The sequence below is a fragment of the Hyperolius riggenbachi genome, chromosome 12, assembly GCF_040937935.1.
Source record: "Hyperolius riggenbachi isolate aHypRig1 chromosome 12, aHypRig1.pri, whole genome shotgun sequence".
Taxonomy (NCBI): Eukaryota; Metazoa; Chordata; class Amphibia; order Anura; family Hyperoliidae; genus Hyperolius; species Hyperolius riggenbachi.
The window spans coordinates 70,722,984-70,750,046 of NC_090657.1; the positions used below are offsets into that span (position 1 = coordinate 70,722,984).

At 43.6% G+C, this 27,063-nt stretch overlaps 1 protein-coding gene and 1 long non-coding RNA gene across 5 annotated transcripts in view; one reads left to right on the plus strand and one right to left on the minus strand.

Moving 5' to 3' along the window:
* Positions 1–27,063, plus strand: part of LOC137542039 (uncharacterized) — a 713,380-nt gene that overhangs the window by 630,322 nt on the left and 55,995 nt on the right. For 3 of the 4 annotated variants that reach the window (XR_011025337.1, XR_011025331.1, XR_011025338.1), the window contains one exon: positions 9,670–11,451. The exons of the other annotated variant lie outside the window; for it this stretch is intronic. This is a non-coding gene — a long non-coding RNA (uncharacterized lncRNA). Of the gene's footprint in view, positions 1–9,669; positions 11,452–27,063 lie in introns of those variants that run through there. 4 annotated transcript variants of the gene reach the window in all.
* Positions 1–27,063, minus strand: part of LOC137542031 (fer-1-like protein 4) — a 262,988-nt gene that overhangs the window by 73,300 nt on the left and 162,625 nt on the right. Inside the window, exons 22-27 of the mRNA XM_068263629.1 lie at positions 18,165–18,317; positions 14,675–14,858; positions 9,699–9,823; positions 4,251–4,385; positions 2,059–2,265; positions 1,323–1,436 (exon numbers count right to left, since the gene is read on the minus strand). Coding sequence (XP_068119730.1) covers positions 1,323–1,436; positions 2,059–2,265; positions 4,251–4,385; positions 9,699–9,823; positions 14,675–14,858; positions 18,165–18,317 — 918 coding nt within the window. The remainder of the gene's footprint in view (positions 1–1,322; positions 1,437–2,058; positions 2,266–4,250; positions 4,386–9,698; positions 9,824–14,674; positions 14,859–18,164; positions 18,318–27,063) is intronic.

The window sequence follows — 27,063 nt, forward strand, 5'->3', positions numbered from 1 at the left end:
TCATTTTTTTCTGTCTTATGATTGGTTATTGGGGACTGGGGTCCCCATAACCAATCAATGGACTGCAGAGCGGGGGTGTGTGTGCGCGCGCGCGGGTCGCGGGGGTGCGCGATCGCACGCTGCACGTTTGTTTACTTTAGGTTGTTATGAATGAAGACTGCTTCTGTTTGAAGCAGACTTCATTCTGTTCGCAATCGGCGAGTCTAATTGGATTTAGGAACGCTTGTTCCTAACGTCCAATTAGTCACCTGCTGTGCTGGCTGGCTGGAGTGTGCGCGCGAGTTCCCCGCCCACTCCGAGCCAGTAAACAAACAAGTGCGCCTTTCTCCGTCCCTGGGGGTGAAGCGGTGCGCAGAGGGACGGAGAAATTTAGCACTGGGGGGGGGGGGGGGGGTGAAGTGGTTAATCCTGTTAAAATGCATTTATAAAAAAATAATTCTTGGCAAAATGTACCACCCAAAGAAAGCCTAATTAGTGTCGGAAAAAACAAGATTTAGATCAATAAATTGTGATAAGTAGTGATAAAGTTATTAGCGAATGAATGGGAGGTGAAAATTGCTCTGGTGCATAAGGTGAAAAATCCCTGCGGGCTGAAATGGTTAATGTGGCAGCACAAGTAAAATTTTCAAAGTAGGCACGCTACTGCTGTAGCATGCACTGTTAACTTACTCGCGCTCCCCCCAAAACTAACAAGCACTCCATTTGTTCTACCCTGGACCCTGTCAAGTCCAGTGACTTTGTAGGACAAGATCCCTGCACTTTGATTGGCCAAATAGGCTGCCTGCCACTTGACAGGTAGCTTATTGGGCCAAAGTGTCGAGATCTCGTCCTACAAAGTGAATCAACCAAGTCAGCTAGCTAATTGTGCAAGCTGTTAGTCTGTGTTTCTCCTGTCTGCTCTCGGGGAAATTGCTGATGTGGCTGAAACCCAAGAGAAGCTGAAGATGTGTCTGACACTTCCGCTGCCCGGAGGATCAACTGTATACACATCACCATGGCAACAGGGATGTGAGACCTCTGCTGCACATGCGCACTGTGCCAGTTTGGAACATATTTTATTGCTCTCACAGCCATAAATGCCACCTATTTCAAAATGTAATTCTCTCTCAGCCAAAAAGGTTCCTAACCCCTGGGCTAGTGTGAAAGGGCCCTTATTGTGATGGCTGCCCATTTTTAAAAGTATTTGCTGCATTCTGGAAAGGACCCCAGAAAGGTGTATTCCTCACAGCAAAGTGTTATAATAGGTAAAGAGTTTGCTTTACACAGATGCTCACCCTACAGAACTTGGGGGCACATAGGATCTCTACCAGTACTAAGCTTACCTCAATCCTAAATTCTTTTAGGACAGGTGAAATCCCCTTTGGAATAACGTAGTGGTCTAAGTGGTCTTCCATGTAGTCTGGCTCCTTGGGGAACACACATTCCGGTAGGGCTGGCTAAAGAAAGAAATACAACAAGTAAGACAAGTCCATCTACCAGAAAACATTAATGCTCCAGTAGCTATTTTAACCTCCATGCTGTAGTCAGTGGCGTAACTACAATTAATGGGGCCCCACAGCGAAACTTTAATGCCCCCCCATGTGCACATCCCCTTCCCTTGTCTCCCCTTGGTGTACAGCCTTGGGGCCCATTCTTACAAGGGTCATAAAACAAGAGTGGCCATCACGATCTTCACACCAATAACAAGTGTAGCTACAAAAACACCTGATCTGAAGTATAGTCCCTTGTATCAGAGTAAGAGAAGGATAGTAGTCGGAGTCCCGCTGTGATCACAGGGGCTGCTTCCCTCTAGTTATGCCCCTGCAAGGGCAACACATGGATTGGGAAGGAGTTTATAGCACTTTTGGTCAGTTGCTAACAGATCAACTAGCTGGCCAGTGTGGGTTAAGTTATGATGATCGTTTGACAACAATCTGCCCACTCTATTGCGAATCCCTAGTCTAGATGCATTGATATACTCATAACTATTAGAAACTGGTAACTCATGCCAAAATATGGGGTTCCAAGAAAATGTCTATGCGTGATGTGCAGAAACATCTACCAGGTCACCAGCCTTACCTCTTTCATGTAGGTTCGGTTTTCCATCTCTATGAGCTCAAACACGGCTATGAGCTCCCCAGCCGGAATGTTGCCCCGGTTGATGTCAAAGAACTGCAGGGGTGGCTGGGTGTATTTGGGCCCCGCCATCTCTTCGTTCTCTTCTTCTTCATCAATCAATGTCACAATGGGAGTAGCAAATGCTTGGCCCAAAAAATCAGGCGCCCCCTATAAATAATGAAACCGGTGCTGTCAAAAACATTTTTATAAATGTAGAGATAATAGCAGCAAACTTGTCTCATTCTTGTTCTTTAACCCACTAGCAGCTTCAATAGAGGTATCTTGTTTAAGATAAGTGCACTGCTTTTGACTTCAGTTGGCAGAACTGCTGTAAATTCCTGGAATGCGTTAATCTCGCTCTACTAGCAGAAGATATAGAAACTGAAAGCAGCAGTCCACTGTTATTGTCTCACACCGCCCCCTTGTGACAAGTGGCCATAAATACACATTACAGCAGTACTAATTAGAAGCAGGGTAATGTAACAAAGAAGAAATAAAAAAATGTGCTGAAATAAAATGGCCTGGTGCACTTGCAAGCCTCTAAATTAATTGGCTGCTTAACCACTTCTCTACCACAGATTTTTTCCACTTCAAAAGCTCTTCCTATTCATTCGGTAATAACTTTATCGCTAATTGTCACACTGAAATGATCTATATATTATTTTTTGTGGGACAAACTAGGCTTTCTTTGAGTAGCAGTTGATGCTAAATTAGATTATTTTATATGCATTTGACAGGGAAGAAGAAGAAAAAAATGAAAAAAATCACCATTTCTCAGCTTTCAGCCATTGCAGTTTAAATATAAAATGTGCTACTGTACATAAAACAGGCACATTTTATTTGCCCATTTGTCCCGGTTATTACAATGTTTAAATTGTGTCCCTAGTACAATACTATTTTATTTTGGGTTAGGGGTGAAGGAGTTAGAAAAATAATGAAAATGCATTTAATTTTAGTGTTTTTAGTTTAGTTTTAAGTGTATAATGGTGTATTTGGAAGTAGTTTTACTTTTTGGCCACAAGATGGTGCTATACTAACTCTGTTTTCTAAAAATAGAAAACAGAATCAAGTATTTACATTTGTTTGCAGGTGTTTATAAACAAGGACGTAGAAAAGTGTGGCAAAAGTTGCTAAGTGGTTAGGGGTTAAAGAAATAATGCCAGTCATAAAGAGGGGCTTTTATTAATAGCCATAAAAATGACACTACAGTCTAAAGCAGCTTTTTGGGCAATCTATGGCCGCGTATGCAGTGAAATTTTGGTGCCATGGAATAGCCAACAGAAGAATATCGGTAACATTTACCAATTTTCTACTACAGCTAAACCTAACCCTACTCTCACACAGAACCCTCCCCCCTCTGATTGTTAACCCTAATCACCCGCAGTTTGCTTAATGGGCACTCACTATTTATCAGGCAGGCCGGTGACCTTGGGGCCCGCTAATAACTAACGTCCAAATTTTTGCTTTTGATGCCCAATAGCCGATATGGCTATTAGTGGCAATAGCAGCGGCCAAATTGTCCATTTGCCGCATTGCGCACAAATTTCCAGCATCCCCATTGTCCAGTCATACAAAGATTGCCCTGCTTGAAGCAACATAAGGATTAGATCACATTAATATCCCCACTTCTGTTTTCTTTGTATCACATGATGCCAACCAGTAATACGATGAGGAAGTCCATGGATCCATCTTCCTGGAGAGCACATGTTGGACTGTGAAATGTGATATAAGTTCCCAAGGACATCTTGTACCAACCTAATTTAAAAAATGGATACATGGCTGGATAGTGTACTGGTTAAGAGCTTTGCCTCTGATACAGGAGACCAGGGTTTTAATTTCGCCTATTCCTGTTCGGTAAGCCTGCATGTCCTAGTGGCTGTAGCTCTAGCGCTTTGAGTCCGCCAGGAGAAAAGTGCAATATAAATGTTGTGTGTCCTGTATGGAACAGATATCACAACAATACTAATAATAATTGTTGACTGCAATATCCATAAACATGGTCGCAGTCTTGGTGCTGATGAAGAAATTTGTTTGCTTCTTAACTGAAGAGGTTCAAATTTACAGTAGATCTATATATCCTTTATAGTACTTATATTATTTATCTCCCAGGAAAAAGCATTAGCAAGGTTGGTAGACCAACAATATGGACTTACAAACTTATCCTGGTCGTAGATATTGACAATGATTAGTGGTGGATCATTCTTCAGGTTTTCTTTGTTCCCATCCATTAGGAGGTTGTCATAGAGGAGCAGTTCATTCCACATGGGGGCCAGAGTTTCATTGATTACCTGCAGGAACAGCAAGTCATACAATAGAAAGTGTCTTTGAAACCATTAAAACTAGACTTAGCATTACTGGAGGGAGCTCAGAAACTTTCAGTATTTTTGCAAAAAAACTGATAATAATTCCCCCTCTCCCCATACTGACACTTAAAGAGACCCTGAGACAAGACGTGTCTCAGGCTCCATACTTACCTGGGGCTTCCTTAAGCCCCCCCTCGCTCTCACCCCTGGTGTCTCCTGTCACCTGCAATACCTTGAGTAACATAAACACGAAGCCCCTCCCATGCAGTAGTAGTAGTAGTAGTAGTAGGCAGGGCCGCCATCAGAAATTTTGGGGCCCCTCACACATCATCAGGCCTGCCCCCCCCCCTCCCTTGGCCCACCCACTGGTTGCTGTGCCTGCCCACTAGCCACCCCACCCCCATGTCCGTGCGTGAAGTGCGCTGCGGCAAAAAATGTGCATGGCTCTGATGCTGCAAAAAGTGGGTGTGGCCATGGCATGTTGTGGGTGGAGCCAAATACTACAAAATACAGGTAGACCCCAGTTAACAAATGAGATAGGGACTTGTAGGTCCGTTCTTATCCTTTATCTGTTCTCTTTTGTCCCTCTCTATTCTTCCTGTGCCTCTTTTGTCCCCCTCTGTCTCACCTCAGTTTGTGCCTCTTTTGTGTCCCTCTGTGTGACCTCATGTCCCCCTCTCATCTCTTTTCTCCCTGTGCCTCTTTTGTCCACCCCTGTTCCCCCTGTGCCTCTTTTATCCCCGTGAGTTACCACTTGTCCCCTTCTAATAAATCATGAGGCGGCACACCACTGGCTGCAAATATGCTTGTATTAAGAAACAGAAGCACTACATGTTACGGAAAATCCTTCATCAGGTGCATAACAATGTCTCACACCACCAACAAACAGATAAAGACTGGGGTAAGCGTGCCACACACGAGTCCACCTCTGGCTCCACCCATATCGTTAACCCACAGTGTTAGCCTTATAAATACAATGTACAAAGACATACAAAATTGTGCAAAAATGTGCAACTTATACAAATAGTCCAATGCTCCATTCAAGGGCACTCCTTTGGGCTACCCATGGTATAATAGTCACTGACCGAGATTCTGGGCACTCCCATTACAGTCTACCCTCTCACAAGAACAACCTGTAAAAATACAAAATAAATAATAATACAAAAGTGCATTAAAAACATGTTTCACACTATTGCACTAGCAATCAAGATTGACACATTACACGTTGTTGCACCAAAGCTGATAATCCCTATTGTTGTATATTGCATGGGGGCTGAATGCTTAAAGTTGTCTCGTTTCACACTACTGCACTACTACATTTACACTAACGTTCATAAAAAGCATTTCAACGGCAGCCTCTCATTCATGCCTCTTGGATGAACAACATCTAGGTCATGAATCCATTTGGATTCTTTCCTTTTTAGTCTTTTCTCCAAATCGCCTCCATCATCTGACTTTTGCATAGCCTCCAACACACACCATTTTAATTGCGCTGCGTTGTGGCCTTTTTCTTTGAAATGTCTTGACCCTGATGTTTCATAATCACTTTCCCCTTTAGAAAACCTAGTAATGTCCCTTTTGTGTTCTTGTATATGCTTTTTTACCATTCTAGTCGTTTCTCCTACATACATAAGACCGCACGGACATTTGAGGCCGTATATCACCCACGGGGTTGTACAATAATATCTGCCCTTGATTTTGACCTTCTGGCCAGTGTGCGGATGACAAATAGCATCTCCTTTGATAATAGCATTGCACACATTGCAATTTAAGCACGGATGGGTACCCATTTTGCCAGTAATCACTTGTTTCACCTCGGGTGCTGTGTCCACCCTTCTCACATAATCTTGAATGGTTTTCCCCCGTCTTAAGGAAAACACAGGCTCATTCTGAAACAAAGTTCCAATCTCCTTATCCGTGCTTAATACCGGCCAGAATTTGCGCACAGCGTTTTTTATCCTTGCAGTGTTTTTACCTAAGCCCATTACCAAAGGGACCCCTTTGCGTTCAGTGGGTCTGCTGTTCCTCTTCAACAACGTGGCTCTATCCATAGCGCTAACCTGTTTCCTCACTTCCTCAATTTTGTATCGTTTATAACCTTTCTGTTCAAATTTATTCATGAGCTCCAGGCTAGTTTTGACATAATCCGCTTTTTTCGTGCAGATTCGTCTGGCTCTGAGGAACTGACCCCTGGGAATGGCTTTAACTACATGGCCATGATGGTAGCTGTCAAAACGTAATAGATTGTTCCGGTCCGTGGGCTTCCGGAACAATCTGGTAACGAGGCGTCCCTCAACCCGTTTAATCGTCACGTCGAGAAAATTGACCTCCTCCCTTCACGTCTCCAGGGAGAACTTAATGGTGGGATGTGCATTGTTCGCCGCCTCAACCATTTCCATGAGCAATTCCTCAGAGCCATTCCACAACACCAATATGTCATCGACAAAACGGTAATAGCCAAACACATTGGGCTTGTATTTGGGATTGTTTAGAAACACTGTTCTCTCTAGGGCTTCTACAAAAATGTTAGCTATGGAGGGGGCTGCTGGGGATCCCATGCTCGCTCCTTGTCGCTGAAAGTAAATGTCAGTATGAAACCTAAAATAATTAGATTTTAAAATTAGTTCCAAGCTATCCAGTAAAAACTAAACTAAACCATTTGGCAGGTTCGTCTCCAGTAACCTATCCTCAATGATGGTGATAGCCTCGTCTTGGGGTATGGAAGTGAACAAACTCTGTATGTCAAGACTACAAAATATCAGATCCTCTGGTAACTCCGTTATCGCTTCTAATCTTGGTAATGGGCTTAGGTAAAAACACTGCAAGGATAAAAAACGCTGTGCGCAAATTCTGGCCGGTATTAAGCACGGATAAGGAGATTGGAACTTTGTTTCAGAATGAGCCTGTGTTTTCCTTAAGACGGGGGAAAACCATTCAAGATTATGTGAGAAGGGTGGACACAGCACCCGAGGTGAAACAAGTGATTACTGGCAAAATGGGTACCCATCCGTGCTTAAATTGCAATGTGTGCAATGCTATTATTAAAGGAGATGCTATTTGTCATCCGCACACTGGCCAGAAGGTCAAAATCAAGGGCAGATATTATTGTACAACCCTGTGGGTGATATACGGCCTCAAATGTCCGTGCGGTCTTATGTATGTAGGAGAAACGACTAGAATGGTAAAAAAGTGTATACAAGAACACAAAAGGGACATTACTAGGTTTTCTAAAGGGGAAAGTGATTATGAAACATCAGGGTCAAGACATTTCAAAGAAAAAGGCCACAACGCAGCGCAATTAAAATGGTGTGTGTTGAAGGCTATGCAAAAGTCAGATGATGGAGGCGATTTGGAGAAAAGACTAAAAAGGAAAGAATCCAAATGGATTCATGACCTAGATGTTGTTCATCCAAGAGGCATGAATGAGAGGCTGCCGTTGAAATGCTTTTTATGAACGTTAGTGTAAATGTAGTAGTGCAGTAGTGTGAAACGAGACAACTTTAAGCATTCAGCCCCCATGCAATATACAACAATAGGGATTATCAGCTTTGGTGCAACAACGTGTAATGTGTCAATCTTGATTGCTAGTGCAATAGTGTGAAACATGTTTTTTATGCACTTTTGTATTATTATTTATTTTGTATTTTTACAGGTTGTTCTTGTGAGAGGGTAGACTGTAATGGGAGTGCCCAGAATCTCGGTCAGTGACTATTATACCATGGGTAGCCCAAAGGAGTGCCCTTGAATGGAGCATTGGACTATTTGTATAAGTTGCACATTTTTGCACAATTTTGTATGTCTTTGTACATTGTATTTATAAGGCTAACACTGTGGGTTAACGATATGGGTGGAGCCAGAGGTGGACTCGTGTGTGGCACGCTTACCCCAGTCTTTATCTGTTTGTTGGTGGTGTGAGACATTGTTATGCACCTGATGAAGGATTTTCCGTAACATGTAGTGCTTCTGTTTCTTAATACAAGCATATTTGCAGCCAGTGGTGTGCCGCCTCATGATTTATTTGGAGTGTTACTAGGAGACCGTGTGAGCAATCCGGTCGAGGCTCGGCACCGGCAAACTCCAGGATACAAAATACCTGGCACTGCTACCGTGGAATTGTACAGTTTGGACTTGTCCCCTTCTGTCTCAGCTCGTCCTCCTTCCCTAGCCAGGTATAGGTGCTCCCAGTATAAGTAAGCAGGCATAGGTACTCCCAATATAGGTAGCCAGGTATAGGTTCCCTGAGTATAAGTATCCAGCTATAGGTGGTGCCCCAGTATAGGTAGCCTGGTATGGGTGGTTCACCAATATAGGTTAGCCAGGTACAGGTGCCGCTGGTATAGGTAGCAAGCTATAGGCGCCCGTGTATAAGTAGCCAAGTATAGGTGGTGCCCCAGTATAGGTATCCAGGTACAGGTGTTGCCCACAGTAAATGTAGCTAAGTATATGTGGGGTCCCAGTATAGGTAGCCAGGTATAGGTGGTGTCCCAGTATGGGTAGCTAGGTATAGGTGGTTTCAGCCCCAGTATAGGTAGCCAGGTATAGGTGGTGTCCCAGTATGGGTAGCTAGGTATAGGTGGTTTCAGCCCCAGTATAGGTAGCCAGGCATAGGTGGTGGCCCAGTATAGGTAGCCTGTAGGCAGATATAGGTGGTGTCCCAGTATAGAAAGTCCGCTGTAGTGGGCTCACTCATCTGCTCCCCATGTCTCTCTTCTCTCAGTGCAGGAACGCGGTGTGCTGGTTAGTGAGCCACAGGCCCACAGCCAGCACATGCGGCCTTTCCAGAACTTTGGGGAGCCCAGGGCCCCCAGAATCCCTGGGCCCCTCACTGCAGTGTCAGTTGTCCCCCCGCCCCCCTGATGGCTGCCCTGGTAGTAGGTACATGTACGCATGTACAGAACACCAGTATCTGTGTCTTAAGTAACATTAACATGAACCACCTCCCATATCCAATCCCTCCTACCCATATGTGAGAAGTGTGATGCTCACACAAATACTTGTAAACAATCCTGCGGTTTGGAAGCTGTGTACAAAACCATGCAGGTAATTTCTCCAAACACCAACTTTGATCCCCTGTGTCCCTTATTTCTACTAGTCTTACACTGTAGGTTTGTTTTTTGCACATAAAATCAGAATGGGGAATGCGACATAGTCTTGTATACAGCAAGGCAATTTATGTAGTTTGTGCATACAAATATTTTGATAGAGTTGATGTTGCTTCATTAGGCCAGTTGTATTTATTTTTTTAAATATGTGTATATGCTTGTCACAGACTGCGGCGGTCATAATGATCATTCTCACCTGCGTAGTCTGACAGAAGTTGCCAAATACGACTTTCGCAAATGGATCAGACAAGCCGTTGTCATCAGCAGGCAGAATTCCCCGAGCCTGGTATAAGTGAGCTCTGAGCTGGAAATAGCGGTAATCTAGATAGACAATAACAATGATTTCTATGTGTTACCATCATACACCCACTAAGTACTTTATTAGGAATGCCATACACCTGTTTATTCAGGTAATTATCCTATTAGCCTAACATGTGGCAGCATGCAGATAGAAGTCATGTGATGTTCAGATAGTGTTCAAACACCAGAATGGGGAAACATGTGATGTAAGTTATTTTGAGTGTTTACTAATGGTTGTTGCCATATTTCTGTAACTGCTGATTTCCTGAGATTTTATACACCGTGATCTCTAAAATATGCAGAATGGAACAAAGAATGAAAAACCTATTTCCAACCATTTGGAAGGAACATGCAACCGTATGTCCATTGTGTGGTCATCCACCTACGCAAAGGCTTGTTTGTTCACAGGTTATCTATGATTGTAGTAAGTGGTTCAACTATAGAGGCCCTCCTTGCCTAAGGCCCCATTGCATCTATCAAGCAACATATTTTAGTTCTTTGTAGTGCTAATGCTCAACACACATGTCGATGACATCTCTGGAGGTATCTGCCTGACCATCTTGTCAGGTTCGCTACAACCCACCATTGTAAGTCTGGGGTCTTCATCAAGTTTAGATCAGAAGACTCGTGATCGTTAAGCAAACATAACCACAAAATGTGATGGTTATTTTGTACACCCCACCCCTGGCTCCTCCCCATCCACTGTGTCTGAACCTCAAAGTTTAGGTAAGACTTGACCTTTTCCAACTTCTAAGATCTTGAGGCAGAGTTGAGGAAAAAAAACTGGAGCGAAAGTTAACCTCTTGAGAACCAGAGGTTTATACCCCCCTATTGAACAGGCCATTTTTTTTTTTATAATTCGGCACTTCGCAACTTTAACAGTTTATTGCTCAGTCATACAACTTAGCACCCTAATGAATTTTACCCCCTTTTATGAACTCTGGCATAATTTCGCAAATTTATCTACACATTAGTAGCACTCCCTCAGACCAAAAGACAAAATACATGTTAGCCTGAGAGCATGATCTTCCTTCAAATTTAAATCAAATTGATTGGAACAATCTTATCAATAACCTTCATAAGATGACTAGAACCCCAGCAGTCAAAGATGTCGCTCTTAAACTCTTTACTAGGTGGTATTATACTCCAACCAGGCTACATAAACTGTTCCCCACAACACCGGCTTGCTGTTTTAGGGGCTGCCCAGAGGATGGATCAATTCTGCACATATTTTGGGACTGCCCAATTCCCGGGAGGTTATGGGGTAAATTGAAAGAAGGTATGTATACCTTAACAGGCAAAAACATTATGTTAACTGCCTCGCAAGCTTTATTGTTCTCACCTAATTATACTGTCCCTAAAAAATGGAGAAGAATATATCATGTATTTATTGCTTCACTTCTTTGGGCAATTGCTAAAAGCTGGAAGCAACCCATTATTATATTTAACCTGATCTTATCTAGAATGGAAGACTTAAGAATTATGGACCTCATACATCACTCTCAACTAAATACTTTACATAAATACCATAGCGACTGGAATGATTGGAGCGTATCAAAAATGAATCCTAATGGAGTCGCCTGAGATAAATAATCTAAGCTCAATTAGGCCAGGGTAATTTTATTGTTGCTAGACTAAGATCCGTTGAAGGTACGAGTTACTGTTTATTTGTTTGTTTTAATTTGTTAATGGTTCTAGAACTGTTAATTCAAACATTTACTATCTTACTATTTTCTTGAACCAGCATATGTTATAATGGTTTTGATAACAATATTTCAAGATGGCAATTGTAATATTTTCTTTGGAGAAATTTTTTCCTGCTGATTTTTATCTGCATGAATGGTTGTAATTTATCCTGCTATCTTAAATAAAGATCTTTGTAAAATAATTTTACCCCCTTTTTTTTTCTTCACACAAACAGCTTTCTTTTAGTGTTATTTGATTGCTACTGCGATTGTTTATTTTTTTTTTATTAAACAAATAGACCTATATTTAACCACTTTACCACCGCAGGTGCGGATATCTCCGTCCCTTTGCACAACCTTTAACCACCAGGGACGGAGATATCCGCACCTCCCGCCGCTACCGCCGATGTCCGCGCTCCTGAGCTTGTGCACGTCGCCACCCGGAGATCAATGAACGGGAATATAAAACAGTCACTGCGCTCTTGACATCAATAAAGCAGGCATCCACCTCGCCCCCCTATATGAAACCACTCACCGGCAGTTGTGGTCTACAGACAGACCAATGAGCGATTTCGGGGTGTATGGCCCCCTGTCGCCTCTTTGGCTCTGCTGCCTCTGGCGTAGTCCGTATGTTATGCGGATCCGTAGTGGCCTCCTATTCCGGGGTTGGTATCAGCTTGTCAAGTAAAAAATACACAGGAAGGCCCGCTTCCAATAGTGTGATTTTGTTTATTGTAAAAAGTTCATTAAAAAAAATGATCAATCTAAGGGGCACTGAGCGATACACTATGGTGTCGATGGAGTCGACGGGGGGCCATACACCCCGAAAGCGCTGATTGGTCTGTCTGTAGACTACTAATGCTGGTGAGTGGTTTCATATAGGGGGGCGAGGTGGATGCCTGCTTTATTGATGTCAAGAGCGCAGTGACTGTTTTATACTTCTTGTTCTTACTGGCACAACCCAGTGACTGAACTGCAGCACTTGAACTTTATCTTCACTGGAGTGACTATTTGTGTGAAATATTAACACACCATTGCAGTAACAGTGTTGTTTTAAGGAGCGAGCGCTAATCTTTTATCTTCTTAATGAATGTGAATAACCATTCCCGTTCGTTGATCTAAGCCCCCAGCAATGATCGGCTGCTTCTATGAGAAGCAGCCGATCATTGTGAAAAAAACGTTTCCCAGCCTCCCTGAACTTCCTGCAAGCGTACTTCCTACGCTTGCAGGACGCATTCACAAAAAGTTACTATATGCATAGCCTGGGTGCGCTACCAAGTAAAATCGAAAATTGAAAATTGCGCAAAAGGTGGATCAGCGCATCACCAGGCCGCCTCCGAATGGCCTACAATCAGAGGTGCGCTGAGCCCCCCCAGAAACTGCAAACGCACCTTGAACCTAAACAGAAGCTCTGCATATACACCAAAAGCAAGACTGCTAAGTGGGAGCAGCTGACCAAAAATGAATTAAATTAGTACATAGCAAAGAATTGAACAGCGCTACTTAAAAACAGTTAAGTGCCTACCTGCAAGAGAGTGCAAGCCCCACTTGTGGGATAAAATACACACCTAGCATACACATAACCTGTCTACCACTGGAGGATGTTGGTAGCACACCCAGGCTATGCATATGCATAGGTTAGGATTTAGTTAGTGTTAGGTCCCCTCCCATAGGGGGATAACTTCTCCGCAGTGGGAGGGAGGAGTACTTAACAAGTTGCATGCAAGCTGTTACAAGAAACCAACATCCTCCAGTGGTAGACAGGTTATGTGTATGCTAGGTGTGTATTTTATCCCACAAGTGGGGCTTGCACTCTCTTGCAGGTAGGCACTTATCTGTTTTTAAGTAGCGCTGTTCATTTCTTTGCTATGTACTAATTTAATTCATTTTTGGTGAGCTGGTCCCACTTAGCAGCCTTGCTTTTGGTGTATATGCAGAGCTTCTGTTTGGGTTCAAGGTGCGTTTGCAGTTTCGGGGGGGGGGGGGGGCCTCAGCGCACCTCTGATTGTAGGCCATTCGGAGGCAGCCTGGTGATGCGCTGATCCACTTTTTGTGCAATTTGCAAAATGTTACTGTGGCCATCTTGTTGCTAAATAGTAAAACTACACCCAAAAACATTTTTCATATATGTATACATAATTTTACATTAAAAATTAACTCATTACCTCCCACACTCCCCCAAATTTTTTTTGTAATAAAAAAAAAAATTACACTAAAAAAAAATACATAAATAGTTACCTTAGGAACTGAACTCTTTATATATTTATGTCAAGAGGGTATAACACTGTTACTTTATGAACTATGGGCTTGTAATTAGGGATGGACGCAAAACTGAAAAAAATGCACCTTTATTTCCAAGTAAAATATTGGCGCCAAACATTGTGATAGGGACTTAATTTAAACGGTGTAATAACTGGGACAAATGTGCAAATACATTTCATGGGTTTTAATTACAGTAGCATGCATTATTTAAAAACTATAATGGTCGAAAACTGAAAAATAATAATTTTTCCCCCAAATGTTTTCCTATTTTTCCATTAAAACACATTTAGAATAAAATAATTCTCGGCATAATGTCCCACCTAAAGAAAGCCTAATTGGTGGTGAAAAAAAACAAGATATAGTTCATTTCATTGCGATAAGTAATAATAAAATTATAGACAAATGAATGGAAGGAGCGCTGAAAATTGCTCTGGTTCTCAAGGGGTAAAACCCCTCAGTGGTCAAGTGGTAAAAAAAAAATACTATTTTTTTTATCCCCTTTCCCCACACCCCTTATCTGGTCCTACAGTACATTATATACACTACGCTATATATACATAGATATATGCCTATGATAGCGATAAGATTGTGAGCCCATCCAAGGGTTAGTGAAGTGACCAACGCAACAGTCTGTGGAGCGCTGTGTAAGATGTCAGCGCTATTTACACGTGCAAATCACGTGCCCCACTGTGCTGAATGATGGGAGTGACGTGCAAGTGCGAGCACCCGTCCAATCTTGCTCCTCGCGAGACCACGCCATAAGGCATGATAGAGGAACGAGAGAGCCACTCTGCAGCCACCATCCTGCGATAGGTGGTCACAGAGTGGTTAAACAATATCCCAGAGCAACCAGACCAGCTGCACCAGTTGAATGAAGTATGAAGGGGGCATCACTCAGGTTATGTCATGCTGAAAGTTTTCTCACCATCTCTCCGAAGCAGGATTGGTGGGTTGGGAGTTGGAGTTTCCAACAATTCACCGTTTCTTTCATATAACATCTTGTAGTCTTCCGGTAGCTCGGCTGTGCTGTTCTTGGCGTATTTCTTTACACCCAGCCACATGTAAATCTCCGCTTTTGCAAAGACTTCTCCGCTGTATGATCCAGGAATCTACATTATGGAGGTTAAGAGGTTAACTTTACTTTATTAGCGCCTCTGGCCACAAGCTGAACTGTATATTTACGTAGTCTGCATTTAAATTACACCTTGTACAAGAGCTATATGGAAGCAGCTGTAAAGTGGTGTAGTGCATAGCACTCTCATTTTGCAGTGCTAGGATCCCCAGTTCAGATCTGGGCCAGGACACTATCTGCATGGAGTCTTTATGATCTCCCTGTGTTTGTGTAGGTTTCCTCCAAAAACATACAGTTAGGTTAAATAGTCCCCCTAGCAGCTAATATCTCAGGGCCATTAATGGCAGATTCCATATTTATTTCATGGCAGTGCTACTTTTATACCCCTACACCATATTAAAATATATTTTGTTGATTTTCAAGGTGTTTCCATTATTTTGTCCAACCCCTGTATCATTGTGTGAGTTATAGTGACGTATCCTAGCAGCATGGCGAAAGAGATTGGGGTGAGTATCTTGCCTTAAAGGACAACTGATATGGAGTCTGCCATATTTATTTCCTCTTAAGCAATACCAATTGCCTGGCAGCCAGACAACTGGTATTGCTTAAAAGGAAAGAAATATGACAGCCTCCATATCTGTGTTGCTTCAGTTGACCTTTAAAGTAATTGTCAGCCAAATAATGCTACCCTGTGATATACTTACCAGGGGCTTCCTCGAGCTCCTTGCAGCCGACATGTCCCTCGCAGCATCTCCTCTCTCGGCCACCAACCCGGGGTTCCTGCTGGTGCAGAGGCCGACCTCCTCTACTGCACCTGCATGAATGCCGCTGTCAATCAAGTGCACGTTGTCTGTTGTGTACTGTGCAGACGCAGACGACCTCGAGGTCGGCCTCTCTGCGGCGTGAGACGTCGGCTGCAAGCGGCTGGAGGAAGCGGATCAGTGAAAAACGGCGCCTAACACCAATGGTATAAAAACGGCGCCTCATAGACTTCTATTATAAAACGATATTTATCGTTTTTATGGTGAAATAATGGCGCAGATTGTCATCTTCGTTTGCCATTGTAAAGTTTTTTTTTTATTCAATAACATTGTTATACCTAATAGCCCTAACTAAACCGCCGCATTCCCGACGCTCTAATCTAACTAATTGCCCCCAAACTCCCCGGGGGCAATCCGGGCTTCGTTTCCCAGTGAGGCAGGGCTATGAGCAGCAGCCCCGCCTCACGCGTGTCTGTCAGCGGCGAGTATCCGCCTCTCCCCGCCCCTCTCAGTCTTCCTTTGCTAAGAGGGGCGGGGAGAGGCGGAGATCCGCCGCTGACAGACACGCGTGAGGCGGGGCTGCTGCTCATAGCCCTGCCTCACTGGGAAACGAAGCCCGGATTGCCCCTCAGGGAGTTCGGGGGCAATTAGTTAGATTAGAGCGTCGGGAATGCGGCGGTTTAGTTAGGACTATTAGGTATAACAATGTTATTGAATAAAAAAAAAATTTACAATGGCAAACGAAGATGAACATTGCCAATTATAAATACGATAAATATCGTTTAAAAAAAATATTGTTTAAAAAATGTCGCCATTATTCGGCCGGCGCCATTTTTAACTGAACCCGGAGGAAGCCCCGGGCAAGTATATCATGAGGCAGCATTATTTGGCAGACAATTCCTTTAAGCACCAAAATGGCCAGATCTTATATGCAGTGTTCACAGCAAGCCGAGGGAGGCCACAATCACATGCTTTCTTTTTTTTTTTTTAGAAAATATAGGGAACAGTTTTAGAAACAATTATACAGTTTTGGAAATGATTATGTGTTAAATAATAGGTTATGGTAATCATTACATTTGGTATGGAAATGAAAGGTAAAGATAACAAGCGATATAGTTGTTTTATATTTATGTGGCACCCTTTTCATACACTTGGCACCAATAGAGAAAAGATTTGCATTGATGTGAATGGTGCGCCCTTTTTAATAGGTGCCATTATTACATTCTATCGGAAAAATGAGCACAATAACCTATTGGGAAACTCATCTATTATCCCCAACCTAAAGAGGAGTGTAATGTATAAAATTGCTTTTTTTTTTTTTTTACAATATTGATGTATAAATGATTTAGTCAGTGTTTGCCCAGTGTAAAAACTTTTCCTCATCCTGATTTACCATCTGAAATTTATCACAGCTGGCGACATCTTTAGTCCTGCCAGGTCGAGCTCTGCAGAATGTTGGTTTCTGAGAATTCCAAAGCCAGTGAAAATAATGCCTAGTCTCCCAGAATGCTCTGGGAGAATACCACATAGCTAAACAACCTAGGCTAAGCATCGCTAGAAAGGCGGGGCTACATACCAATATACAGCAATACACTGTACAGATATAGGAAGGGTCTCTGATACCGAAATTAGGAACATTGCCGTTAAGGTGGGTATCCTGAATAATTCACTGCATTCTACTGTATGTCACTACAGAGCCTCTTTAATCCTGTTACTCGGTTCGTGCACAAGTGCCTGGCAATATTTAATAAAACACACAAGGGGCAAGCACCATCAACCACACCCTAAAATATTTGGGTAATCCAAAATGAGTGTGCAGAAAGGCACTCATAAACCAAAATGTAAACATACAAAGAACAGTAGTTCCCTAAATAGACCGCACCACTCATATAAATAAATATATAATCATCTTTATTCACAAAATAGTATAAAAACACTTAAAAACAATAATGATAACCATGCATGGAAACAAACCAATATATATACATAATCAACAAATACATGTGTTTCCACTCCACATACTAGCAAAATACATGAATGGCAGTGTAAATGAGTAAAATCCACTGCCAGTAAGGTAATATGAATGTATACCAGGAAGCCTCAGCAATACAGTGTGAATATATCCATAAGTGTCTGGCAGTCATCTGTCCGATTAATGTCTGCTATGCTTGCTATAGCTATTACCAGTGGCGTAGCTAAGGAGCTGTGGGCCCCGATGCAAGTTTTACAATGGGGCCCCCCAAGCACTCCTTACATAACAATTGATACGGCGCACCAAAACCTGCCAATGGCAACTACAGTGTCAGAGGTGCAAGAAGGGGATGGGGAACAGTTTGTTAATGATTACCACTACTCAAAGTATCTATAGAAGTGATTGTTATGAGCACAGGACCAATAGAGAGCTAATACTGTAGTTGAGGGAGCATCCTTTGGGGCCCCTCTGGCCCAAGGGCCCTGATATGGTTGCTACCTCTGCACCCCCTATTGCTACGCCCTTGGCTATTACTATGCCTCTACTCTCTCAGTCCAGATTGTTATAACAGTCAGTATAATGTTTTCCTGACCAGAAGAGACATTCTCACCTTGAAGTATACAGTGGTGATCTTGCCGCAGTCCTTCCCCTTCTCCTCCTCCACCACAGAGTAGAGGATATTCTGTGCCGGGATGCGGGCATAGGCCACTCTCTTGTTATTGCTGAACATCCACACCAGAACATCAGGGAGGGTGCACTGAGGCTGCAATGTTGAAAAAGAGAGAATCTCCTAAATATACCGTAGCACAATAAAAACAGAATATACTGGGGGGGATATCAGCCCGTTTCCACTACTCCCAAATTGCACCCGTTTTCCCGCATACAGCTTCAGATGCACAAATGATCCTCATTGGCTAAGATTAATTAAAGAGAAAATAACATCATGAATAAAATTACTTATTTTTTTACAATGTTATTTAATATATTTTTAGTTGGTGTTTGACCACTGTAATTTTTTTCCTTACCCTGACCTACATTCTGAAATGTATCACAGGTGGCGACATCTTCAGTCCTCTCAGGTCCAGTTCTGCGGAATGTTTGTTTACTGAGAATTCTGAAGGCACCGCCTTTGAAATGGGAGACCAGGGTTCAAATCCTGGCTAGGGTCTGTACCTATTCAGTAAGGAGTTCAAGGCAAGACTCCCTAACACTGCAGGGTGGCCTCTTGAGCATGTACCAGTGGCTGCAGCTCTTGAGCGCTTTGAGTCCAACAGTCATGCTCCATCCCTCTCAGTCATCCTCTGCGCGTCTCGTCTATCAAAAAAAAGGTGCACAGAAACCTCCCCCCGGATGCCTAACCCTAACCCCCCACACACAAACTACCTACCTGACGCCTAACCTTAACTGCCCCCCCACACAAACTACCTACCTGACGCCTAACCCTAACTGCCTCCCCCCACACACAAACTACCTACCTGACGCCTAACCCCAAGCACCTTCCCCACACACAAGCTGACTTCCTGACACCTAACCCACTCCCTCCACAAACTACCTATCTGACGCCTGACCCTAAACCCCACCCCCTGGCAAACTACCTACCTGACGCCTAACCCTAAGCATCTTCCCTACACACAAGCTGACTTCCTGACGCCTAACCCCCCCCTCCACAAACGACCTATCTGATGCCTAACCCTAAAACCCACCGCCTGGCAAACTACCTACCTGACGCCTAACCCTAAGCACCTTCTCCACACACAAGCTGACTTCCTTATGCCTAACCCACCCCCTCCACAAACTACCTTTCTGATGCCTAACCCTAAAACCTACCCCCTGGCAAACTACCTACCTGACGCCTAACCCTAAGCACCTTCCCCACACACAAGCTGACTTCCTTCTGCCTAACCTCCCCTTCACAAACTACCTATCTGATGTCTGACCCTAAACCCCACTTCTCGGCAAACTACCTACTGGACGCCTAAACCCTACCCCACAAACTACCTACCTGACGCGTACAACAACCCCGCCACAAGAATTAAAAAAACCCTAAGTTCTTGGCCGCCACCATAGGCGTCTATAGAAATATCAGTATTCAGCCACAATTTTGGTGCCCCATAAATAGGGGGGCGCTGTACGGGTGGCTGAATTACGTCTCAATGCCGATATTTATATAGGGGCCTATGGCGGTGCCCAAACTTCCAGCACTAGTGGGCACCCAAATTGTCTGCTTCGCTGCACGTTGGGGATATTGTTTTCCATGATGCACTATAATGCAAGTTCAAACTATATAAATAGTACCGAGTAAACATATACTCAATCAACAGGATGTTCCAGTGCTTCTAAATCTCTGGACAAACCCCTGGGCTGAATGCAAAGCACTCCCACAGCCCTTGACAAGGCAGATCTCCCATAGAGAATGGTGAGATACGTTCCTATGTTTTCAGTCTTCCACTAGAAACATCTGAGCTACAGACTACCCAGCAATCTCATGGTGAACCAGAACTCCTAGGAGTGTGTAAGGGGCTTAAAAGAACCAAAAGGCCTCCTTACTAAAATTATATGCAAAACAGAAATCTGTCTTCTTAAAACAGAAGGTATTTGCCATTACTCCGCTTGGAGAGAGCAAATTAGGTGTCCCTCAATGCATCACTGCTGAATATGCAAAGCATCCCTTTGTTGTCCCTAGAAGCTAAACCCATACCACCCAACATTTTGAGATAAGAAAGATGGACGCTTTAAGGCACGCCCCTGACACACCTCTAACCACGCCCCTGCCACACCTCTAACCACACCTCTAACCATGCCTCACCACACCTCACCACACCCTTCATTATGCATATCAAAAAGTATTTTGAATCAAAAGATGTGGCTTTATCATTCAAACCACACTGGTCCTTTTTATTTTCATTAGATTTTCTTCATTATGACATTTGAAAATAAGAAATATGTCAGTTGAATTGATAGGAATAAAGTTTAGAGTCAGATAAACATATTTTTCAGTAGAAAAATACATATATTTACACAGATCTGTACATCAGTCCTGAAAGAGGGACAAATAAGGAAGAAAGAGGGACAGATGGACAAGACTCCCAAAGAGGGACAGTTGGGAGCTATGGCCAAACCCATATCCAGAACCGCTGGATTGCAATGATGTGTCAGGTTGTTAAAGGGGAATTTCAGCCTAAACAAACATACTGCTATTAAGTTACATTAGTTATGTTAATTAGAAAAGATAGATAATATAATTTTTTACCCACCCGGTTTTAATAGAACAGGCAAATATTTGTGATTCATCGGGGCTGCCATCTTTGTCATGGGGGCAGCCATCTTTTTGGTTGAAAGGAGGTGACAAGGAGCATAAGACACAGTTCCAACTGTCCTTTGTCCTGATAACCCCTCCCAGCTGCATGAGCTAGGCTTAAAATGTCAAATTCAAAATGTAAAAAAAAAAAAACATTGCACCAAAACAGCAGAACGAGAGCAACAACATTAGAAATCCCATCATGCGTTGCACAGCATCAGGGGAAAAATGCCCGGGCAGTTTTCTTCTGTGCTGCTAAAAATGAGGCTTGTATAAGAGAAACAAAGTTAGGATGCTGTGAAACTGTTAAAGAAACACCAGGCCTTTTCAGTGCTGCTGAGTCGATTTTTAGTCTGGAGGTTCACTTTAATTGTACAGAGCCACAGTAATCCAACGTGCATACAAAAACTGTTTTAAGAAAGCATTTTTTTGTTTTGTTATTTTTCATGAGGAATTTTTGGTCCCTTTTAGCCCCTTTCACACTCCTAGGAGTTCTGGGTCCCCATTAGCTTGCTGGGCAATTTATAACTCTGGGTGCTTCGAGACCTACCTCATAAAGTCACATTAATTCATGCCATGCACTGATGAGGATCAACCAGTCCAAAACAGTCTGTATGCATGTTGATCCATAGGACAAAAAGAAGTCTGGCACTGTAGTTAGTTAGGCCGTGCACCCTCTGGCGCCCACAGCTGCCTCCCCACCACCCATCCACAGCCTGGATTTAAGAGTATGTATCTTAATTGCCATTTTGAACATGCACATGGAATCTTCATATGCATTGTTGCTATACTGCATAGTTGCACTTTTTAGCTGCTGTAATTAAACTATAGTGCCAGACTTCTTTTTGTCCTAATGAGCATTTGTACAATACTCTGCTTTTGAGTCTTGAGCACATAGCTTAGATTGGGTGGATACTTTGGTGACAGCCATTTGTTGGAATGAATCACTTATTTAATGCAAGTGCAACAAAGTCCGAGTGCCTGACAGCTCCTTTGATACAACTGTATGCATGTTGCATTAGTGTGGCTCTGTACAATTAACACCATCTGACACATCATTGCATTCTAGCGGGGGTCCGTTAAAAATGGCGCCAGTTACCGTAGTTAAAAAACGGCGCCCCATAGAGAACCACTATCGCTAGTTATTTTTCGTTTTTCACAGCTAAAAAACGGCGCCGGCTTTAAAAACGAAATATATCGTTTATATTTATATTTGTATTGCTCCCAAACGATATTTTTCGTTTTAACCCTTGCTTTGCTGACGTTTGGAAAATATCTGCCCGCCGGCTTTAATGTTTAATAGCAAAGCCCCCTTAAAAGCTAAAAACACCAAATGTGTAGGGAATGTTAAGAAGAAAATTGTGAACAAGAGGAAAAAATTTTTTTTCAAAAAGACCTTATAGTTTTTGAGAAAATCGATTTTAAATCTTCAAAGAGGAAAATGCATCTATTTAAATCGCGTACTGACATTTCCGCAGCGGAAACAATTCCCGCCGACTTTAGCAGTTAATAGCAAATTCCCTTTAAATCCTAGCAACACCAAATTTGCAGGATATGTTAAAAAGATACTGGGAAACAATATTTTAAAAAAAAAAATTGAAATTTTTTTTTTTCAAATTTAAATTTTTGGGTTATGTTCAGAGTGTGGGAATTTTTTTGAAAAAAACGACGTGGGGTCCCCCCTCCCGAGCCTCTGTAACCCCTTGTCCCCCATGCAGGCTGGGATAGCCAGAATGCGGAGCCCCGGCCGACTGGGGCTTCGCACCTTGAGTTATACCAGCCCGCATGGTCCATGGTATGGGGGGGCTCCGGGACAAGGGGCTCTTCCTCGCCTCCCTTGCCCCAGGTGGAGGCAGGGGGCGACGACTCCCTGGGGGGGGGGGGGTTCATGGTGGCATCTGGGAGTCCCCTTTAAGAAGGGGACCCCCAGATGCCGACCCCTCTCCCAGGAGAAATGATTATAGAGGTACCCCTTACCCATTTCCACAAAGGGTTCAATGAAATAAATACACAACCACGAGAAAAGTCCTTTAATGTTCTAAATTAACCACAAATACTTACCTGTACCTTTAAGAAAAAAATCCCACGCCAATCAGGTCCCAGGACAGTATCCTCTATCTTGCGATCTTCTGATACATCTTGATTGAAGATCTCCGCCGCCCCGACGCCACACACGCTGCCTCCGCCGCACTGCTCTCAGCTATACTAAGTATAGCTGAGAGTGCGTCTATACAGACGCATTAGCGCTAGCTGCCGCTGCACTCCCTGCCTTCCCCCACCTGTCAACCTCACCCATGCTGGCACCCAATGCACCCATGGGTGCCAGCATGGGTGAGGGTGACAGGTGTGAGAGAGGCAGGGAGAGCAGCGGCAGCCAGCACTAATGCGTCTGTAGAGATGCACTCTCAGCTATACTTAGTATAGCTGAGAACAAAAAGCATCTTTACATTTTGGCTCCAAGGCTCCCCATTGGTTCCTTATCGACCAATGGGGATCCTCCTGATCCCCATTGGTCTGTTAAGGAACCAATGGGGACCATTGGAGCTAAAATTTAAAGATGCTTTTTGCTCTAAGCTATACTTAGTATAGCTGAGAGCAGTTCGGCGGAGGCGGCGTGTGTGGCGTCGGGGCGGCGGAGATCTTCAATCAACATGTATCAGAAGGTCGCAAGATAGAGGATACTGTCGTGGGACCTAATTGCCGTGGGATTTTTTTCTTAAAGGTACAGGTAAGTATTTCTAAAGATCGCAAGACAGAGGATACAGTCATCGTGGGACATAACAGATTATAGCGAGGGGCCTTTTTGCGAGGATAATGGCGTGGGATTTTTTTCTTAAAGGTACAGGTAAGTATTTCTAAAGATGGCAAGATGGAGGATACTGTCCTGGGACCTAATTGGCTTGGTATTTTTTTCTTAAAGGTACAGGTAAGTATTTCTGGTTAATTTAGAACATTAAAGGATTTTTCTCGTTGTTGCGTTTTTATTTCATTTAACCCTTTATGGAAATGGGTAAGGGGTGCACCCCTATACTCATTTCTCCTGGGAGGGGGGCAGGCATCTGGGTTCCCCTTCTTAAAGGGGACTCCCAGATGCCACCATGAACCCCCCCCCCCCAGGGAGTCGTCACCCCCACTTCCTCCTGGGGCACTGGAGGTGGGGAAGAGCCCCTTGTCCATGAATTGGACAAGGGCTCTGGGGGGGAGGGGAAAGCTTGGCCGCCCCTCCCCCCTGAAGCCCCCCCATACCATGGACCATGCGGGCTGGTATAGCTCAGGGTGCGAAGCCCCAGTCGGCCGGGGCTCCGCATTCTGGCTATCCCAGCCTGCATGGGGACAAGGGGTTACAGAGACTCGGGAGGGGGGACCCCACGTCATTTTTTTCAAAAAAATTCCCACACTCTGAACATAACCCAAAAATTTAAATAAAAATAAATAAATAAATAAAATTTTTCAATTTTTTTAAAAAATATTGTTTCCTAGTATCTTTTTAACATATCCTGCAAATTTGGTGTTGCTAGGATTTAAGGGGACTTTGCTATTAACTGCTAAAGTCGGCGGGAATTGTTTCCGCCGCGGAAATGTCAGTACGCGATTTAAATAGATACATTTTCCAGGAGAGTACTACGCAGGTCTAGTATGGTCTGTGTCTGTGCAGTACACTCCTGGTGACATCAGCGGGAACAAGGACACAGCAATGCAGGCACAGTGGTTTTCAGACTTTAAAGTCTGAAATTCTAGAAGTGAACCGGAGGCGGGGCCGGAGCATCGGTGAGAGGTTGCGCGGGCACAGGATGTCTGCGGGGGACCATTAGAAGCCCCGGGTAAGTTCAACTCATTTTCCCCCGACCCCCTACAGTATCCCTTTAACATTCCCTGCAAATTTGGTGTTTTTAACTTTTAAGGGGGCTTTGCAATTAAACATTAAAGCCGGTGGGCAGATATTTTCTAAACGCCAGCAAAGCAGGGGTTAAAACGATAAATATCGTTCAGGCAGGACAAAAAAAAAGAGTTTTATAACGATAAATTTCGTTTTTAAAGGTCTGTACTATTTTAACCTTTAAAAGATAAATATCGTTTTAAACATATATCAGGCAGAAGGGAGCGCCATTATTTTGCCAGCGCCATTTTTCACTAGACGCTTCTAGCGGTCCTGGAGGTGTGTTTCACTTTCAGGCACAACAAAGGTATGATTTGCATATTCAGCAGTGATGCACAGTGGGACACCTCATACGCTCACTAGGTAGTGTAGAAAACCGTGCCTTTTCCAGAATTTCTACATTTTTGTGTGTATTTTTGTATGCATTTGCAATTGTGATTGCGTTTTTGGTGCGTTTGCGGTTTTCAATAGTCTCCCTTTTTTCAAAGGAGTAAAATACAGTAATATATTAATTTAAAAGACAACTATCGATAAACTTGTTTTTGAACTGGGATGGGAATAGCTTGTCTAGGTGTTCCTAAGTACTGCTGTATATCTCACTCTGCCTATCTGTTCCTTTCATGTTAGGGAATTCCTTTCAAAATTCACTGGCAGGTGAGGGGGGAGTCAGACCAGTAAATCATGGAGGGTGTGGGGTGTGGGGGAAGGGGATCCCTTTCCCTACATCTGTTAACCCTGTGTGTACGTCATTTCTTTTTCAGATGACAGGTCTCACTAGCTTAAACTGCACCTGCTAGTTTTTTCTCTGAATGAGCTGTCCAGATAAGATGCCCTGGATTTCAGGCATGGCTGTCTAAGAATAGTGCACTGACGTGCAGGGCTATTTCACATCTGAAATGGCATTGGTGACATATCAACGCATACATTTTGGTGTATGCGTTGTGGTGCATTGCGTTTTACCGCAACGAGTGTGTGTTTTTAATGCGTTTTCAATCCATCACATCACATAGGAAAACATAGGGGATTTTATTATTTTTTGATTTTCAACTGTAATTGTGTGCGTTTAAACATTTTAACCACTTAAGCCTACCTGGGGCCGCTTAGCAGCAAACTAGACAGATATATATGTCCAGCAGTATAGATGGCCCAAACGGTCCGCCGGCGAACAGTTCCTGGCGAACTTCCGTGGTTCACGATCACGGCAAACCAGGAACTTTTCCGGAAGGTCGGTTCGCCCCGTAGTGCATCATGAGGGTCAACTTTGACCCTCTACATCACAGTCAGCAGGCACATTGTAGCCAATTAGGCTACACTGCCTCCTGGAGCCACTCCCCCCTTATAAAAGGAAGGCAGCGTCAGGCTTTGGTCTCACTCGTGTGCCTGCAGTAATTAGTGAAGGGATAGCTGCTGCAGATTCTCATAGGGAAAGCTTAGTTAGGCTCTTGTAGGCTTGTTAGCTTGCTCCTGGCTGATTGTTATTGGAAAAAAAAAGCACCCCTCAACAGCTCTTTTGAGAGCTAATCTTGTTCTTGTGATCTATTTTTTTTTTGTGGCCCACTTGCATTATATACAGCCCTGTTAGTCAGTGTCACTGTGCCTGTCTGTGTGTGCCAGGTGCACATGTAATACCCATCACTGCATATACCTACCTGTTGTGTTCTCTCAGTGCACCCACCTACCTACGTGAGCGCACGCAGTGTCACTGTGCCTACCCGGTACCTGTCTGTGTGTGACAGGTGCACATGTAATACCCATCACTGCATATACCTACTACCTGTTGTTCACTTCAGTGCACCCACCTACCTACGTGAGCGCACGCAGTGTGATAAACCACTCCGTGCATACCTGTTAACTGCACCTGTGTGACTGACTGCACATTGTATTAGTCAAGTCAGTGCATACCTTTCACTTCATCCCCCCAATATGGACAAAACAAAAGGCAAAGGCAGGCCACCTGGCAGGTCTGTTCGAGGTTGCACTGTTGTGATTTTGTGCGGCCCGCGACCAAAGTACAGTGTTCAGAAGAAGGCACGTGCCATCAACCCCCAATATTGTCAGGACGTAGTTGACTATTTAACACAGAACACCTCATCTTTCTCAGCTTCCGCACGGAAGCGTGACATATCTTCCTCCTCCTGCTCTGATTCTGGCACCCCACTTAACACTCAGTCGGCCGCCACCACCAAAGTGCCATCATCCCAGGGCTCATAATTACAAAGCACAAACTGCAATGGGATGACCACCTGAGGGAAAGCAGCACACAAAAGCAAATCCACACACCGCAGTGGAAGATATGCAATTATTTCTCAAAAAAGACGATACCCAAACTGTACC